Source organism: Cibotium barometz, chromosome 52 (assembly GCF_041138505.1).
Source record: "Cibotium barometz isolate CiBa-2024 chromosome 52, ASM4113850v1, whole genome shotgun sequence".
Classification (NCBI taxonomy): Eukaryota; Viridiplantae; Streptophyta; class Polypodiopsida; order Cyatheales; family Cibotiaceae; genus Cibotium; species Cibotium barometz.
The window spans coordinates 21,924,589-21,942,917 of NC_141097.1; the positions used below are offsets into that span (position 1 = coordinate 21,924,589).

An 18,329-nucleotide genomic window follows, 5' to 3' on the forward strand; every position below is an offset into this window, starting at 1 on the left:
AGCACCACAAGATTTTCAGCATCTGCTCTTGAAAAAGCCTGATGCAAGTGTCTTCATAGCAAAAAAGATACACAAAAGTTACCAACTGATAAATCTGATAAGCTTATGAAATAGACCATCAAGGCTATGTACAGTAGATAAAAAGCCTAGACACCTAAGGTCACTGCTTGCTTTTATTAGACTAGCTATTCCACAAGACAATCAGTTTATTGTACTTTCAGTCTCATTTAGTTGTTCTCTTTGATGAGACACCAACTTCAGATGTACTCTCAGTTTTGGTCTCATAGGCCATTATGGCCTCTTAGAGACGTTAATTTTTTTTGTTGCTCAGGAGACTGCATTTCTAGGGTTTCCTCTACTGTTTTTAGTGTTCTCTAGGTCATCATGGGTGTGTTTTAGGGTTTCGCAGCTCACCGTGCATTTTTAGGGTTTTCGCTGCTCAGGAGACTGCATTTTTAGGATTTCGTCTAGTGTTTTTAGGGTTCCCTAGGTCATCATGGGTTTGTTTTAGGGTTTCGTAGGTCATCATGGCTGCGTTTTAGGGTTTTGGCTGCTGGCTTAGGGTCGTTCAGGTCAGCGAATTGCACCGAGTACACAACTCTCAGTTCACACGGCAATCTTTTCAACCTGAGTACTCACCTGCACACACACATTGCCGAGAATGCTTGCTTTTCTTTAGAGCTCTCTCTCTCTCTCTCTCTCTCTCTCTCTCTCTCTCTCTCTCTCTCTCTCTCAGGGTTTCACTGCTATTGCAAGTCAGTTTTTTAGGGTTTTGCCGCCTCTTTCTCTCTCTTTGAAGTGCCTCTTTCTGTCTCTTCGAACTTACTTGATTTCTCTCGCTGCCCCTTTCCCTTCTCTCTCTTCACTGGCCTCTCGCGTTCTTTCTCTTCGCTGCCCCCTCTCCCTCCTTTACGTTGCCTGCAAGAGGGCAGTTGCATGTGCCAAGTTTGTGCTGGCTTTCACAATCATTCTTCAAGCACCTCCCACTGCAGCTTGGGTTTTTCTACATTGTAACACGTGCTCCCAGCTATGAGAAGTGCTGCAGACATGAGATTCCAGGCTTGCCGCCTATTGGCTTGCAAGCTTATTGGCTTATCCGATGCTTGTCAGATTGTGGGACAACAAGGTCCTGGAGCTCTTGTGTGAAAGAGCCAGGCCACATGATTGTGTGGCATGTGGATAGTGGCAATCCCATCCTCTTCATTAGATAAGCAAGACATTGCTGTGTAGATGTTCCGTCTATGGATCCCCATAAGTCTTGTAGCTTTAGAAACATTCACATCTTGACTGTGGGAATTTAAAAGCATCAAGATGGCTGATCTTTTGAGGAAGAACTCATCCTCCGTCCTTGCCACCTTAACCTGCATTAGGGTGTGTGGATGTTTGCTAGCATGATAGCTTGAAGTTGGGTTGGTGCATCTTGTAGCTTTGGGAAGGAAGCATGGAGAAGAAGATGGGTCAGTTTTACTGGCCAGGCCAAAGCTCTAGAAAGTATGTCACCAAAGTCACCAGCACTATTGGGGACAAACAAGGCAGCCCTCTTTCTCCGACTCTATTTTCCTCTACATCGATAAGCTCTCCAACTTCATTGACAGAATAGGCAGCCTCTAGCAAGCACGTTGGTCCCCCCTCTTGCTATATGCACATGATATAGTGCTTATTTCAGACTCAGCTGAGGGACTCTAGAGGCACCTGGATGCATGTCACACCTATTGTGAGGCTTGAGCAGTGCGATCTTACGGTTAGCCTTGGGAAGACCAAGGTGATGACCTTTAACACCTCTTCACTCAATCGCATCTAGACATCATTTCACCTACATGCAAGATCTAGCGGATACAGTTACATCTTACATTTACTTGGGGATACATGGAGCCCCTTTCTGGGGGCCAAACCTCAGTGAGTAGAATTGGAGGATTGAGAGGTTCAGATTATGATGTTTTCCAGAATTATCTGGAGCAAACCATCAATACTACACCCTGTCATCTTGGCAGAGTGTGGGCAGCCCCCCTCATGGTAGATGCACTTTTCCACACAGTGACATGCATACATCGCCTCCACAACCTAGGCAGCCACAGGTTACCAAGGCTTTCTCCGGAATCCTCCTACAGCTAGCAGAGCAGGGGCATGGTTGGGTATGATATGTTAGGGTCACCAATTGGCTTCACAGCATCGTTCCAGATGGATCCTCTACCACTGCAGTGAGAACAATAAAGCATTTGTCTGGATCGTAGATGTGGGCTAGACTTACTGTTTCACACTTACCTTCTTATAGGCTAACGGACTTGCGGACTTGCAGGGTTACCGGCGTACAGGCTTGCCGCCTTATTGGCTTGCAAGCTTATCGGCTTATCCAATGCTTGTCAGATTGTGGGCTTGCGGACTTGCAGACTTCCACAAGCTTGTGGGACTTGCGGACTTGCGGACTTCCACAAGCTTGTGGGAATCTGGGATTGCAAAATTGTGGGCTTGCAGAATTGCAGACTTGCCAGATTTAGGCTTACATATTCCGGCTTGAAATATTATGGGCATATGGGCTTGGGTTCCCTTTCTCTCTGATCGCGGCAGCAAGATTACCTGACATTACAGGCTGCCTTCATTTCTCTTCCCCAACAACACCAACCACCCCCCCCCCCCCCCCCCCCCCCCCCCCCACGCACCCCTTGTATGAGGTAGGTTCTTTCCTAGAGCAGCCAGCCATGGAGGGAACCACCCTCCCCAATTCCTACTTTCACTCTTTGGAGGGTTCTGAGCGTGTACATTTAGCCTATGGCTGTTTGTTTTTTAACTAACAGAAGGATTTTTATTCCGGACCCAAAAAGAAAAATTCCTGCAGCATCCCATGGAGCCACATCTATAGCCCACAGACGATCACATAGTCAACCAGGACAGATGAGCATCATCAATATATTATGTTGAGGGTTCACCCTGTAGGCCCTCAAAAGATGAGATTATTCGTCAGCTTTGTAACCCTATTCTGTCCAGACACAGTAAGCTTGAGGGTTTGGCAAAGGAGCATATCTTCTAACCCCACCACAAGAACACAGTGCCTTTTTTAGCATCTGCTACGTAGGAAGTCACTAAATATAGCACATCTTTGTTGTAATAGCATTTACAGGATGCCTTAGACCTCTTCTATGGACTGAACTTTGAGTTGGTTTTGATGTGTGACTATTGGTTGTTCATGGTCAATTGATACCAACATTTTCTTATTCATTTCACGGGCTTTGGAACGTTGGTTGTTAGCTTTTAGCCCTCACCCATTCTCACAGATCAAGCTTTTAGGCCAAACAGCTGATAGAAAGAGGAGGAAAGATAGTAATAAAGAATATATTGCTATAGTATGGATAGATAGATATGAATATATTGCTATAGTATATTTTTTCCACAAGTTCCCATTGAAGACCTCCCTCACAATATAGATGATGCACCTCGGGTGACAGTCACCAAACACCCAAAAGCTGGCATCCACATACCGTCAAAATGAGACAGGCAACCATGATTAAAAGTCATCGCATGCGACTATTTGTTGAGGCTAAGTACCCTTACTTGTGCACACATTGGAAAGCATTGAATGCAAAGTTCTTACCTTTTCTTGAAAGACATTGTCAAAATACGTAAAAGAGATCCAAGGTTGTGAGGTGGGCCTTTCTCAGACTCCGTAGTTTCTGCACAATAAACCATGGAAACTAAAAATTGGCTACAAAATACTCAAGGAAACTTACATAAAACAAGTGCCACATGAAACAAGCTTAATATTTAAACCAAAACAAGATACATACTCATGCATAAAAGAAGATAGACCTGAGAAGTCTGGACCCACCCCCTAGCATGGGAGATTAGATTGGGTGACACACCTGACTATGAGGTCTCTAGACTATACTACCGATGACTACCAAATGTGTCCCATTCCATATCAAGGGGGTACTTGATGGAAAGAGTGTGAATAAGTGGTGGGAAATGGATTAACACTCACATATACACTAAGTGTTGATTAGACTAAGCATAATGAGATTAACCATAATGAATGAGACTAAGCACAATGATTGAGTCAAAAAGACAAGAGCATAGTTTCCACTAAGGATCACACATGATTATATTAACCAAAAGAGGTTACATCACAAGGTACTCCACCTTTCCTAGATCTACTCCACCTCTCCTACACAATAGGGAGGTGCCTTGATCAATGGAGATTCATGCCACTTGCGAGTGCCACCCAACCCCTGATGTGTCACCATTCTAACCTAATGCTAGAACCTTAGACCACGACCGTTATCTAATAACCACTAAGGATAGTGTGACCTTACACTATAAGGTATGGATGTAGATCGCGTAAACTAACACCCCCTCTTGATCTACATACATGTCACGCAAGATGTGTAGATCAAAGAAAACACACACACACACACTCTACATGGAAGTGCCCACTCGCTAAAAAGATATCCACTAAGGATTACAAAATAAAGGTACCCACAAAGGATAATAAGGTAGCAACACATGCTTTAAAACACATAATCAGTTTCAATGGTAGTGTTGGCCTCGTCCGTTACCACTGATTTCCCTTTGTTTTTCGCCTTTTTGCATCCTTATCTTTGGTCTTCTCTTTGCCTTCGCCCTCGTCCTTCTTCCTTTTGTAACAATCTTTGATTGCGTGCCCTTTCTTTTTACAGTAAAAGCACATGCTTGGAGCCTTCTTCTTCTTCTTCTCTCTTGCTCCATAAGCTTGCTCGTCCACACTTGTGAGAGAGAGAGAGAGAGAGAGAGAGAGAGAGAGAAATTTTATTAACGTCTTCCAAAAGACCGAACTCGGCCTATGAGACAAATCGGAGTACCTGTATGGGGTATCCTCCTCTGTCATCCCAACAAAATGAAAAAGTACTGAACTAAAAAGCTGAAATCTGGGTGTGCAATAAGTACAATGAGTGGTGAAGGGATGGAGCTCTACTACTAGGAGAATGCAAAGCTATATGCATGGAGTTTACAATCATGATATGCAACCTAGCTAGCTCCATCCTGTACCATATTGGGGGATAAAATGGTATACATCAATGAAGGGGGTGTCCACGGCTCCCTGAAGAACATGCCTGGGTGTGCTTTGAAGCGAGCCAGTCGCTCCGCACCCTCTCTGTGAAACTGAGCTCTGATCTCTGTCATCTCTCTCTGGTGTAGGGGTGGTGTCCGAAAGCCAGTGTCCTCAGTCTCCTGCGGGCTCTAAGTGTCTCTGCTCTCTAGAGAGTTATTCCTTGCCGTGTAGGGCTGGGAGGGGGATGGATCTCTGAAAAAATGTAGTAATCTGTGTCTGTCGTCCCCCTCTGGAGCTGTCTGAGCCTGTAATGATGTCTCTCTGTGGCGCTGTATGTCTAGAATGAATCTCCCCAGTATGCGCTGGTCTGCTGCCTCAAAGATCTGGCGTAGGGAATGTGGCTCTCTGAATAAAATGGGACATCTCTCTCTGATGGCTGTGATACTCATGAAGTGATCTCTGTAGTATAGCATCTTCGGTGGAAGAGGCTGTGTAGGCGATATCCATGTCTCTCGTGTATAGAGCTGCCATAGATCCTGTCTCAATACTCTGTTCCTCTCACTATGAGAGAGACGGATATGTGGTGCATCCCTGTCTTACTGGAATGGTGGTAGATGATCTATGTCTAGGCCATGCTGTGAGAACCAAATGTGGTGACCTGTGCATACCATGATCCTCTGTCTCCTGCCTCAGCCAGCTGTCTAGATGCCTCAAAAGCTCTGTATGACAATCTGTCCTGTGGCATCTCTCTGAATCTGTCTAGCAGGCATATAGTCTGAAATATGGCCTCTACCATCATAGGAGGCGCAGCAAGCTCTGCTCGGATAATGTCATGAGGTACTGACGGTTTGCTGCGTATCATGCGTGCCATCATGAGGGCCTGTGGTCTCTCTATCTGTGTCCACCAATGGGTAGCAAGGCCTGGCGCCCATACCGCTGCTTGCCGGTGTGACTAATGTGTCAAATAGCCACCCCTTCGTCCAGGGCTCCTGAAAATGCGCCTGGTGGCACTGTCTCTCTAACATAACCAATGCTGCATATCCCCGTGTCAATCTAGCTCTGGCTGCTAAACCCATGGTGAAGCGTGTGGCTGCTGCAGAGAAGGTAACCCCTAGGTACACGTATGATGTCACCACCTCCACCTGGCGTCCTGCGAGAGTGAATGTCAGCTGACTCTTGCCCTGTCTCGATGTATAAAAGACCATAACCTTGGTTTTCCCAAGGTTCACAGTAAGACCCCTCTGTGTGCAGAAATCATCGAGTGCATGTAGATGCTGTTGTAGACCACCTGGAGACTCAGACACTAATACAATATCATCAGCATAGAGCATAATATGTACTGAGGTACCTGCTAAATCAACTCCATCTCCACCTCCCCGTGTAATGAAGTCAATCACCTCATCAATGTATAACCCAAATAGCGTGGGGGAAAGTGGGCATCCTTGCTTCACACCAATGGTGCTAGCAATAGTCTCAGACATACCTGCTAGACATCTGACTCACCCAAATACCTGCTCATATAATGCATAGATGCCCCATGTCATATCTGTTGGTATGCCAAGAGACTGCAGGCGCTGAAAGAGCCTCTCTCGTGGTACTGTGTCAAATGCCTTGCGGAAATCCACAAAGCAGCAATAGAGCTTTCTCTTCCTCACTCTGGCCTGATCAATCATACATCTCAAAGTGAATACATGGTCAGTGGTAGGAGAAAGCTCTCCTGAAGCCTACCTGCCCTGATGAGCGTAAACCTGCTCGCTCAGCATATAAGCTAAGCTCTTGCTCCAGCACTGCACCATAGAGTTTGGCCAGCATGTGGCCAACCATAATCGTCCTGTAGTTGCTCGGATCGAGCATATCCCCTGTTTTGTGAATCGGCACAATGGTGTGCATCGTCCACTCTACAGGCAAAACCCTCTGCTAGTGCCCTGTTAAATAGGTGTGCAAGAAAAGGAGCCAAAGAATCTACTGCATATATGAGATGCTCACCCTGCAGGCCCATATGGTCAGCGGCCCGTCCATGCTGTAGGCAACGGATAGCTTCCTATACCATCGAGTGGGTAAAGAAGCTAGCTATGGTAGGTCGAGGCTCCTGTGTGGCTGAGGTATAGGTGGCTGCTGTGGGGGCGTGGTATAGGCCTCTGCATATGTGTGCCATGTCTGTGGGTCTGCAATAGGTGTCGGTGTCCGAGGCTCTCTCATGAGACAGGGCTATCTCTACTCATGAAGAAATGAAAGATCTCTAGCTCCTGTATCTCTGCAAAGGCCCGCCTTTTGCAGCGGAGTAAGTCTCCTCGTCTCTCTCCTCGACTCCTGCTCTGTGATGGCTCCCAAGGCTCTCTGTATGCGGAGCCATGAGTATAGGGCTCTGCAATCGTCATCATACCATCTGTTCTGGGGCATAGTCCCAGATCTCGCAGGCTCTCCTCAGTGTACACGATGTGGGAAGCTCTGTAATGCAGCCGTGTGTAGGAGTGATGCCAACTGGGCTGTAATGGTATCCATAGGTGCCAGGGATCCATGAGTAGGAGCCCATCCTCTACTCTGCCAGTGTATATGTCTGCCATGTCATATGTGAAGTAGATGGTAGTGTGTGGCGTCGGTATGTGGGGGGCTGGTGATACTGGTGATCCGGCTAGTGAAAATGCCAAGTATGTATGATCTGCCCCAATAGGACGAGGTGGAATGGAGAATGAGGTGACAAGCTGTGATGCCTCCAAAGACCCCATAATGTAGTCTACCACCATGCCTCCGGTTCGTGTATGACCCCCATGTGGGAAGCATGTCAGCCCTCCTGATCCCGGCCACTGTAGCATCCCGTTATAAATAACGAGACGATGCCTGGCTCCCAACTCTAGTAAGTGGTCCCCATAATGTCCTCTGTCTGGTCCAGTGTCCTCTGATGCCCGACTAGCCCCTATCTCCTCTGGATCCACAGGGTGGAGGATCTCCATGTCATCATAGTCATATACCTCACACTGTCTGCTCTGTGTGTGGGCATTGAAGTCGCCCGTAATGCATAATCTCCTCTGACAGACAAGTGTATGGTGAGGCTCCTGTCTCCTCCTCCTGTGGCATGTCCTCTGTAATGACATAGGAGGATCCTGATGGAGAAAAGTAACATAGAGCTATGTATATAACCCTGTCCTGTGAGAGCTCTAAGCTGATCCACATGTACCTGGCCTCTGGATCCTGTGCTACCACTCTCCTCATCAATTACAACACTAGCTCCACTAAGCCTGGTCTATAAGGCATCTAATGTCATTAAGGTGGGTAGCCACTGAGGTTTTGTCATGTTTCTCTAGCCTAAAGAGTCCCTTCCTTAGGAATAACCTAGCAACAACCACATTAGTCCAACCAAAGATTGATTTTAATCTTGCGCAAGCTTCATTTGAGCTCCTAGCTGAGCTCACTTAATTGATCCCATTATCATTTAACCCATGTATTATGAAAGATAAAGCCCTTGAATCTAATATGTCCCACTTAAACAAAAAGTCTGGATTCCTTGCAGATGGCCTTCTCTCGGTCCCATCCACAATATCCAAAGATCCCTATCAATTAGACCCATTCTCATTTTAATACACCAGGTATGATAGCTAGTACCATCTAACTTTTCTCTCTTGTCTAGAAAGGACCCCATGATATTGGCCATTTTCACACAATTGGCTACACACACATTGGGATGTCCGTCATAACAACAAGACTACAATAGAGATGATAGACTTCTCACACACACAAAGCTTGAACTTCCCTCACACAGTAAAAACACTTATTGCTCACCAAAACACCCTTCATCATGCAAGTGCATGTTACTAATGAAATTTGAGAACCTATCACCATTTTGGGCATCTCCAGAATGCATGTGTGAGGATGGGCTTTGGATGCCCAAAAGATCGAGAATGTACAAGCTTTGGGAATGGGGAATTATCCAGTATAGAGGACCGAGTGTTCATGGCATGGTCCAGGCACTCGAGACGGTTTCTTGGATACAGAAATGGACTTTGGAGCTCAAGTAACAAGTGGAAAAGCATGTATGGCAAACTCTTGAGGATTTGGGAGAGATCGAGCTATGAAACACGTTTCTACATGGTGCTTGCATGTATTTCTCATGTGTGGAACACAACGAGATCATCTCCTAAATTTTAGGGAAAGTTGCTATTTTTGGCAATCTCCAATGGAATTTCCGTTCATGTCATTACATCCAAAATTCGACAGAGATCGAGTACTGCCAAAGCGCCATTGTGAAATTAGCTATCATCTAGGATATTTTAGAGCTGAAGGTTGTGGAATTTTTGCCTTTGGATTTGGGACATGTGGCAGATAAGAGGATAAAAGTGAGACAAGTGTCCTCACACTTGTCAATTTAGCTCTACACATGGCATTGTAGCATTTTCTTGCTTATTTGAATATCAAAGAGTCATCTCTTGGGCGAGTTTGAGCTTGAAGCAAGTTTTAGGCTGAAAACTCTGATTTTACATCATTTCTAAGCCCACCATAGCCATATCCAGCTTGGGAAAGATGATTTTCACTACTCTACACCATCTTGCACACCCCAGATGGCTGTTTTCCAGTAAAACAGTCCAAACGCTTGTTGAAATTTCTGGTTTTATAAAATACACAAGGTGTTATACTGGTTTACACGCTCATGGATGAGCAACATGGGCTGGTTTACAGGTTTTGGCGCTCATGGATGCGACATACACGCTGTTATACTAGTTTATGACCCATGGATGAGCCACATGGGCTGGTCTACAAGTTTATGAGCTCATGAATGAGCCACATGGGCTGCGTTTATAGGTTTATGAGTTCATGATGAGCCACATGGGCTGGTTTACAAGTTTATGCGCGTATGAAAGAGCCATGTGGGTTGTTATACATGTTTGTGTGCCTATGGAAGGACATGTTGGATAGCCGTATTGGATGAAGGACAGGTTTATGGTTGTATATGGATAATCCGGCATCTCCCATGGGGAGAGTAAGGCCCTCAAAGCTTGTACATGTTATATTTCTCCTTGGATAATGAAATACTCCAAGGGGGGTCGGCCCATTCCGTCCTCTATGCGGTGTTATATGTGCAACTTTTATTTTCAGCTTTGTGGATTGTTTAATGTCTGTGATTAAATGCCGCAATGTTTAATTGTGCTCATGGTCAAGCAATGCACACCACTCTCGCGCTTCCCGGGTCAGTTACAAAACCCAAGTGCTTTTGCATAGTGAAAGTAACGAGATTTAGATGATTTTTTAGTGATTGTTCTACATGGTTTAAGGATAGTTTTATGTTTTATGCAATCACCAACTTCATTTGGCTTAGGCATTTTTTCACATGTCCACTAAGGTTTTTGCACTCCCTATCCCACTGGGTTTTTCCCCCTGGACACCTAGTGTGAAAGGACACTTAAACTAGGGCTTTTGTAATAACTTGTACTTTGTACTTCGTATCATATATGTGAACATACACGCAAGTTCTTCTCCCACTTGCTTCCTCTATGTGTATATGAGCTTTCTTTGCCCTGCAAACCCTAACATTAGCTTCTTAAGAGCCAACATTTGGTATCAAAGCCCTTTGTTCCTGCCATTTTAGAGTTTCTGCACATTTTAGGTTTTCAATCCATGTTAGGGTTTTTGCTTTGAATCTGCCCAAACCCTTCATACAAGGGACCTTTGGGGGTTTGTCAGTGGTGACGAGCCTAGACCTGCAGCATTGCACCTGCAACTCCTGGCAAGAATGCTCAACACGCACCCAGCACCTACAGTTGCCACTCAGGAACAAACACAGATAGGATGCACATGATGCTCATGCTATGGTCTTGATCTCTTTGTCGGTAAAGAGATCCATTATTCCTCACATCCGTTCATGTAAAACCTCACAGCGTGCATGGGATGTATTGGAGACTATGTACCAAGCCAAAAATGAGGCCCTATTTGAAGAAAGATCTTGAAAACTTACAAATGAAAGAAGGGGTAACCGTTCATGTAAAACCTCACAGTGTGCATGGGATGTATTGGAGACTATGTACCAAGCCAAAATTAGGCCAGAGTTGCCTATTTGAAGAAAGATCTTGAAAACTTACAAATGAAAGAAGAGGATAACATGGTTGATCATCTTACGGAGATCCAAGATCTTCGAAAGCAGCTACTTAACAATGATGAAGTCATTGTTGAAAGGGAGTTAGTCTCCACGACACTACACTCACGTCCAAAATCCTACCTAAACTTCCACACTTCTCACTTTGTCCATGAGGGGTAACCCTCAACCCCTTATGTTTGAGGAGTTGGTTGGTTTGTTTTTATAGGAGGAACAAGTAAGAAAGAATAAGTCTTCCACGATGTGGCAGTGATCAAGCTTTTGTTGCCAATGATAAGGAAAAAGGCAAGGCAAAGGGTGGCTATATCAATCCAAGGCTCATTCTAGACAGCCATCAAACAAAGGAAAGAGTGATGCAGATTAGTCCAAAAAAAGGAAACGGTGGCTATTATCAATCCAAGGCTCATTCTAGACAGCCATCAAACAAAGGAAAGAGTGATGCAGATTAGTCCCAAAAAAAGGGCAAGTGTCATTATTGCAAAAAGCCAGGGCACTACATTAGTGAGTGCAAGAAGAGACAAGCCAAGGAGAAGAAGAAGGAATCTGGTTTGGTTGTGGACTCTTCTAATACTTCTGCAGAAGGCAAAGCTCATGATTTAGCTAATTTCATGCAGGATGATTGGGCTCTTTTGTTTGTAGTTATGATGCATCACAAGAGCATGTATCTCTCAATGTGAATGAGAACGAGTCATTTGGTATTTTGATAGTGGTGCCTCAAGACATATTACCTCCATGAGGAATTTGTTTCAAGTCTTTGAGAGCTGCCCCAGAAGGAAAGAAGGTCGCGTGTGCTAACAATTCTTCTTATCTCGTCAAAGGGATGGGTGAGATCATTCTCATAGCCATAGATGGATCTAATATATGCATTGCAGATGTATTCTATGTACCCGGCATTAAGAAGAATTTGTTGTCAGTTTCCTCTTTTCCTAAAAGAGGTTATGGTGGTCAATTTTGAGGACGACAAATGCACAGTGAGGGATAGATAGAAGGACTATGTTGATAGTCACTTCAAGGACTTTGTACCAGGGCTTGTATCATCTAGATTCATTTGAAAAGAGAGCACAAGATGCATGTTTGGTCACTTCTACTTCTGCCATGCAAGAGGCAGAGTTGTGGCATGCCAACTTTGTGAATTATGGTTGTTTGATGTTGGTACAAAGATATCAAATGGTGCAGGATTTGCTCATGTGGAGCTACCACCTAGACATGTATGTGAGGTGTACATTTTAGGCAAAATGCACAAGAATGCTTTTCCAAAAGATGATTCAATGAGGGCTGTCCGAAAATTACAGCTCGTACACTGTGATGTGTGTGGTCCCATGAGGACACCGTCACTTGGAAAGCATCTTTACTTAGTGACATTCATTGACAACTACTCCAAGTTTGCTTGGGTGTACCCTCTTAAAGCAAAATCTAAGGTGTTTAGGTGTTTTCAGCACTATGTTGCAAGGGCTGAAAGTGAGACAGATTGCAAAGTGCAGACCCTCCGTACAGATCGAGGGGGGGAATACATGTCTGATGCTTTTAAAGCATACTTGGCTTAAAAAGGCATTGAGTAATTAATGTACCATGCCATACACCACAACATAATGTTGCGGAAAGAACAAATAGGTCTTTAATGGAAATGGCTAGATGTATGGTCAAAGGCAAGGGTCTACCTCATAAGTTTTGGATGGAGGCAATCGTGTGTGCCACACATGTTTTGAACCGATGCCCCTACAACCGCCTTGAAAACCATTACCCCATTTGAGGCTTGGTACGAAGAAAGCCTAAGGTTGATTACCTCAGGACATATGGATGCCTTGCATATGCTCATGTGCCCTAGGTTGCATGAAACTTTTCTGGTTCAGAAAACGGTAAACCCCAAGAAACGAGAGGAAACGGCAAACTCAGCTTCAAGGAAACGTCGGGGGTAGGTTGACATAATACTTGAAAAAATGCATAGTTCTTCCACCATGCAATAGGAGAGAGATTAAGCATGTCATCCACCGCACCAGCCTCGCCAAAATCCCCCTTCTATCCATTGTAATCCGAGAGTTGTGCCTTGTACTTTGTCTTCTCTGCACCATCTTTGGCTACTCGGTCCAATGTCTACCTCCAACCCCTTCAAGAAACAGGGAAACCTGCATACCAGCCAAGAAACGGGGAAACGACGTTTCCCCTGCCTCCAGCCCACGTTTCTTGCAACCAAGCATGTGCCTCCACAGATTAGAGGCAAATTGGATGACAAGGCAACCAAATGCATATTTGTGGGCTAGAGCAATGGTAGCAATGGATACCGTCTCTACAATCCATGTAGTCAAAGGATTTCTGAAAGTGAAGATGTTGTATTTGCTGAAAATTCAGCTCGGCCACTTACAAAATTTAGTAGGTCTTTTCAAAATGGCCCACAAAATATGTTTGAGGGACTACTACCATTGAGCATAGAAGGAAGAGCAGACCAGCCACATGAAATGCATGATGGACAGCATATGGGTGCTGAGATTCAGCCCCACAATCAGCCAATTGCAAACAATGATATTGAGGGGGTAGTACAAGAAGAGCGGACAGCATTGGAGGAGGCTAGAACAGTGCCTCGTGGGCTGGCCCATACCTTACAAGAGAGCAAGCTCTCCGCTCCTTTGCATAGTAGGTCACGCACTGTGTAACTTCCCGGGGGCCTGGGGGTTTCGTAAAACACTTGACCATTAATGCAATTAAACACTTAAATGGGCCACAACCTTACACATATGCCACTTAATCCACAAAACTGTAAGAGAGATGTGTACACACCTGACACCGCATAGAGGCCGGAAGGGGCCGACACCCCCCCCCCCCCCCCCCCCCCCCCCCCCCACGGAGTATTTTATTACCCAAGGAGAATAATATCATGTACAAGCTTTGAGGGCCTTACTCTCCCCATGGGAGATGCCGGATTATCCATATACAACCATCATTGGACCATACACATGGGCTATCATCAAAAGAAGCCCTTAAATACCATGAATGTGTGTAAACCACCTCTTCCTGTGAGGTACTTATCTTCCCCATCACCACAGGTCTTCAAGATCCATCTGTGAGAAAACTCAGCTGAAGCAAATAATATACCATATACATCACCATGAACAAGTCGGGCAGCACCATGGGCAACCAAACAAGTCAACACAGCACCAATAGAGCTGGTCCAGCAGCTGCAAAATCTGAAACAGTAGGAACAGCCCTCCACTCAGCCGGTAAAGCATGTGCAACGGCTGATATAGCAAGTACAAATCTGAAAACAGGAGATACAGAATCTGAAAACAGCAGGTACAGCCCTCCACTCGGCCAATACAACAGGTGTACAACCCTCCTAGATTTTAGGAGTATGATCGTTTGTATTCCACAATAATCCCCCATTCCCAAAGCTTGTACTTTTCAAATATTGGATGTCCTAGAGTCCACAGACCCCTTTCATACTGGAAAATGTCGAGGCTGGTAACAAGCTAGTTCTAGAAATGCAAGAGAAAATGCAGATGTGGCCTGCATGAGTAGTCTATGTGACACAAATGAGCCAGCTTCATTTGAGGAAGCCAAGGAAAATGAACACTAGCAATAAGCCATGCAGCAAGAGATTGATGCAATCCAAAAAAATGCACATGGGATCTTGTGGACTGCCACCAAGCAAGAAGCCGATTAGTACAAAGTGGGTGTGCAAGGTCAAGAGAAAGGCTGATGGTACCATTGACTGGTACAAAGCAAGACTAGTTGCCAAAGGCTATACCCAACAAAAAGGCATAGATTATGATGAGAAATTTGCATGGACTTCCAAGTTGTCCACTATTAGATGTGTTGTTGCAGTGACTGCCCAAAGTGGATGGAAAGTGCATCAGTTAGACATCAAGACAGCTTTTCTCAATGGGGACTACGTTTATGTGAGTCAACCCATTGGTTTTGTGATGCATGGCCACGAGGCTAAAGTGTGTAAGCTCAGGAAAGCACTTTATGGTCTCAAACGTTTGGAGAGGATGTGTTCGCAGGTTCAGTTTCAAGAACCTCGAACGAAACTTTGGCTTTTTGACACTCTAGTGACATCAGCTATGCTTTATGAAGTGCAGATATGGGGACCTTCAGTGGGCCATCACAGCGCAGGCGGGTGGAGAGGTATGGAGAGGCCCTTGGTATCTATGATTGCTAGGATTATTAGAGCCAAGGCTGTGGTACCTCATGAGATTATTCGAGCAGAGCTGGCGGCTGCCCCTCTGGTGATTGAGGCTCTTACGAGATCAGTCTCCTACATACATGGCTTGTGGGATCTCCCCCGAGACAGATATGCACGCCTCGCCCTGGAGTCCTCCCGACAGTTAGCTTTACAGGGAGACACGGCTTGTTGGTATGGACAGATGACATCTTGGTTCCAGGCACATGGTTTTAGCATGGACAGATTGCCTCCCTTCCAGTATTCTCTGGAGGCACCCTCTCTCACTCTCACACGGACAGAGATTACCAGACTCATCCGTCAGGATTTAGTTCAGCTGGAGGACATGGATACAGCCGACTGAGGAGCTGGGCACGAAGATGGCTTTCTACAGAGAGCATTTTCTTCAGCTCACAGTAGATGGTTTTGTGATCAGACCCAGTTACATGGATGTACACTTGTCTCATGCAGTACGATGTGCTATTGGTCAGATTCGCACATCCTCACACCAGCTTGAGATTGAGATTGGCCGATATAGAGGTATACCAGCTGAGGCCAGGATATGCCGAGTATGCCATGGGGAGCCAGAGACAGAGCTGCATTATATATGCCATTGTACTGCATACTATGAGATACGTGGTCGTTTCCACTATTTATTCAGAGAGGGTTTTGGACCACTTTCCAGAGTCATGGGGTACCAGGACCAGAGGTGTTTGGGATTGTTCTTGCTTGAGCTGCGGAGACATAGAGATAGCCTGCTTAGGCGCACAGAGAGCCAGACTCAGAAGCACATTACAGACTTCTTTAGTCCGGCCATCACTGCGCCAGATGGACCACAGCAGCAGCAGGACATGGATACCGCCCACACCAGGGGTACACTGATTGATCGTGCGATTGAGCTTGGGTGGTCCAGACGCCCACGACTACGGAGGAGGACATCCCAGCATAGACGGAGGTTGCAGCGGCAGATTCGGATTATTCTTGCGAGGCATGCGGGACACCCAGTCAGGGTGCTGACCACAGAGGATATTGAGGAGATCCGCCAGTGTCCGATGCGGCACATATTATGAGATGGAGGCACCTCCATAGTGTACCTTCCAGTTCCAATTTCATTTTCTAGGTGCCAGTAGTATCATCTTTATTTTTCATTTTCTGGGTTTTTTTATCCAGACATTGTATCAGATCCACCATTATGTAACTTTTGGTCTCATAGGTCATTATGGCCTTTTGAAGACGTTAATATAACATTTCATTTCATTTCATTTCTCTCTCTCTTGAAGGCTGCCCATGAAGAATACCAGCTGTTGGGGACTGTTTTGGAGGCTTCCATCACAACGAAATACCAAAGGCAAGGGTATTTAATCATTTTATTATGATTTCTAGCAACTATATTTGTTGTACCAACCCTTGTACTTGATGTACCTGTTGTACCAGCCACTATACCTACTGTACCAGCCACTGTACCATTTGTACCAACAGCCACTGTACATGTACCAACCATTGTACTTGTTGTACCTATTGTACCAACCATTGTACCTGCTATACCAACCCTTGTACTTGCTATACCAGCCATTGTACATGTTGTACCGACTGAGTGGAGGGTGTACCTACTGTTTCACATTCTGTAGCTGCTGTACCAGCTCTATTGGTGCTGCTTGTTTTGGTTGCCCATGGTGCTGCCCAACTTGTTCATGGTGATGTATATGGTATATTATTTGCTTCAGCTGAGTTTCACATATGGTATCTTGAAAACCCGTGGTGATGGGGGAGATCAGTACCCTCACGGGAAGTGGTGGTTTACACACATTCATGGTATTTAGGGGCTTCTTTTAATGATAACCCGTGTGTTTGGTCCAACGATGGTTGTATATGGATAATCCAGCATCTCCCGTGGGGAGAGTAAGGCCCTCAAAGCATGTTTATTATATTATTATCCTTGGGTAATAAACTACTCCAATGGGGGGGTCGGCCCATTCCGGCCTCTATGCGGTGTCACATGTGCAAGCTCCACTTTCAGCATTTATGGATGTTTTGTCCAGCTTTTATGTTTTATGCAAAGTGATGATGGATATGTGTTAAGGTTGTTGCCATGTTTTAATGTTTTAATATGCATTGATGGTATCAACAAGTGTGTCAAAGGCCCTAGTCCCCCGGGCACCGCAAGTTTCAGAAACAATCCACGGTTGCCACATCTACCTGTGAAGCTGAGTACAGAGCAGCTTTCACTACTACGGTAGACTGTGTATGGCTGAGGAGGTTACTTGGAGATCTTCGTGAGTGTCAGCAAACACTCACCATCAAACTCACTGACAATCAAAGTGCTATCACTGCTATGGCCGTGGCACAGAATCCCGTTTTCCAAGCACATAGAGATACATTATCACATTGTCAAAGAGAGGCTTCATGCAAGGGAGATCACTTTGACCTACTACTCTACAAAGGATAACATTGCAGACATGTTTACAAAGGCATTGCCTAGAGAGAAGTTTGAAACTTTTCGCAAAGCTTTAGGCTTACTCAACTACAACAAGTGGTCTGCCACCTTGTATAGGTTCACATAATTCACTACAGGAGGGGGGATTTGAAGGCATATGCAGATATGTATCACATGTGAACAAGAACTAACTCCAGGGGCACTTTTATCCCATTGGGTTTTTCCCCTTCGACAACTAGTGTGAAAGGACACTTCTGGAGTGTTGTACAACCCAAAGGGCATCTTATTGTAGGTGTAGGTATCCCATTTGGTGATGAAGGTTGTCTTGGGTCAATCGTCCGAGTGGATGGCGACCTGGTTGTACCCACTAAATCTATCCATGAAGCTACACACGACATGCCCGGCAACATCCTCTAAAACCCAATCCATGAATGAGAGTGGAAATCCATCCTTGATGGTTGCTTTGTTGAGGGACTAGAAGTCCACACAGACAAGGATCTTGTTGGTCTTCTTCTTGGGGGAGATGACCATGGGGGAAAGTCATTTGAAGTGTTCCACCGGGGAGATGATTTGGGCTCCCTCCATCTTTCCCAGCTCCACTTTGACTGCCTCTGCATGCTTTGGGTTGAGTTTCAGGCCC

General features: G+C 45.3%; 1 protein-coding gene across 1 annotated transcript in view; it reads right to left on the bottom strand.

Moving 5' to 3' along the window:
- Positions 1–18,329, bottom strand: part of LOC147608957 (uncharacterized) — an 88,722-nt gene that overhangs the window by 10,906 nt on the left and 59,487 nt on the right. The window contains exons 8-9 of the mRNA XM_086788682.1: positions 3,587–3,665; positions 6–51 (exon numbers count right to left, since the gene is read on the bottom strand). Of these exons, the coding sequence (XP_086644808.1) occupies positions 6–51; positions 3,587–3,665 (125 nt within the window). The remainder of the gene's footprint in view (positions 1–5; positions 52–3,586; positions 3,666–18,329) is intronic.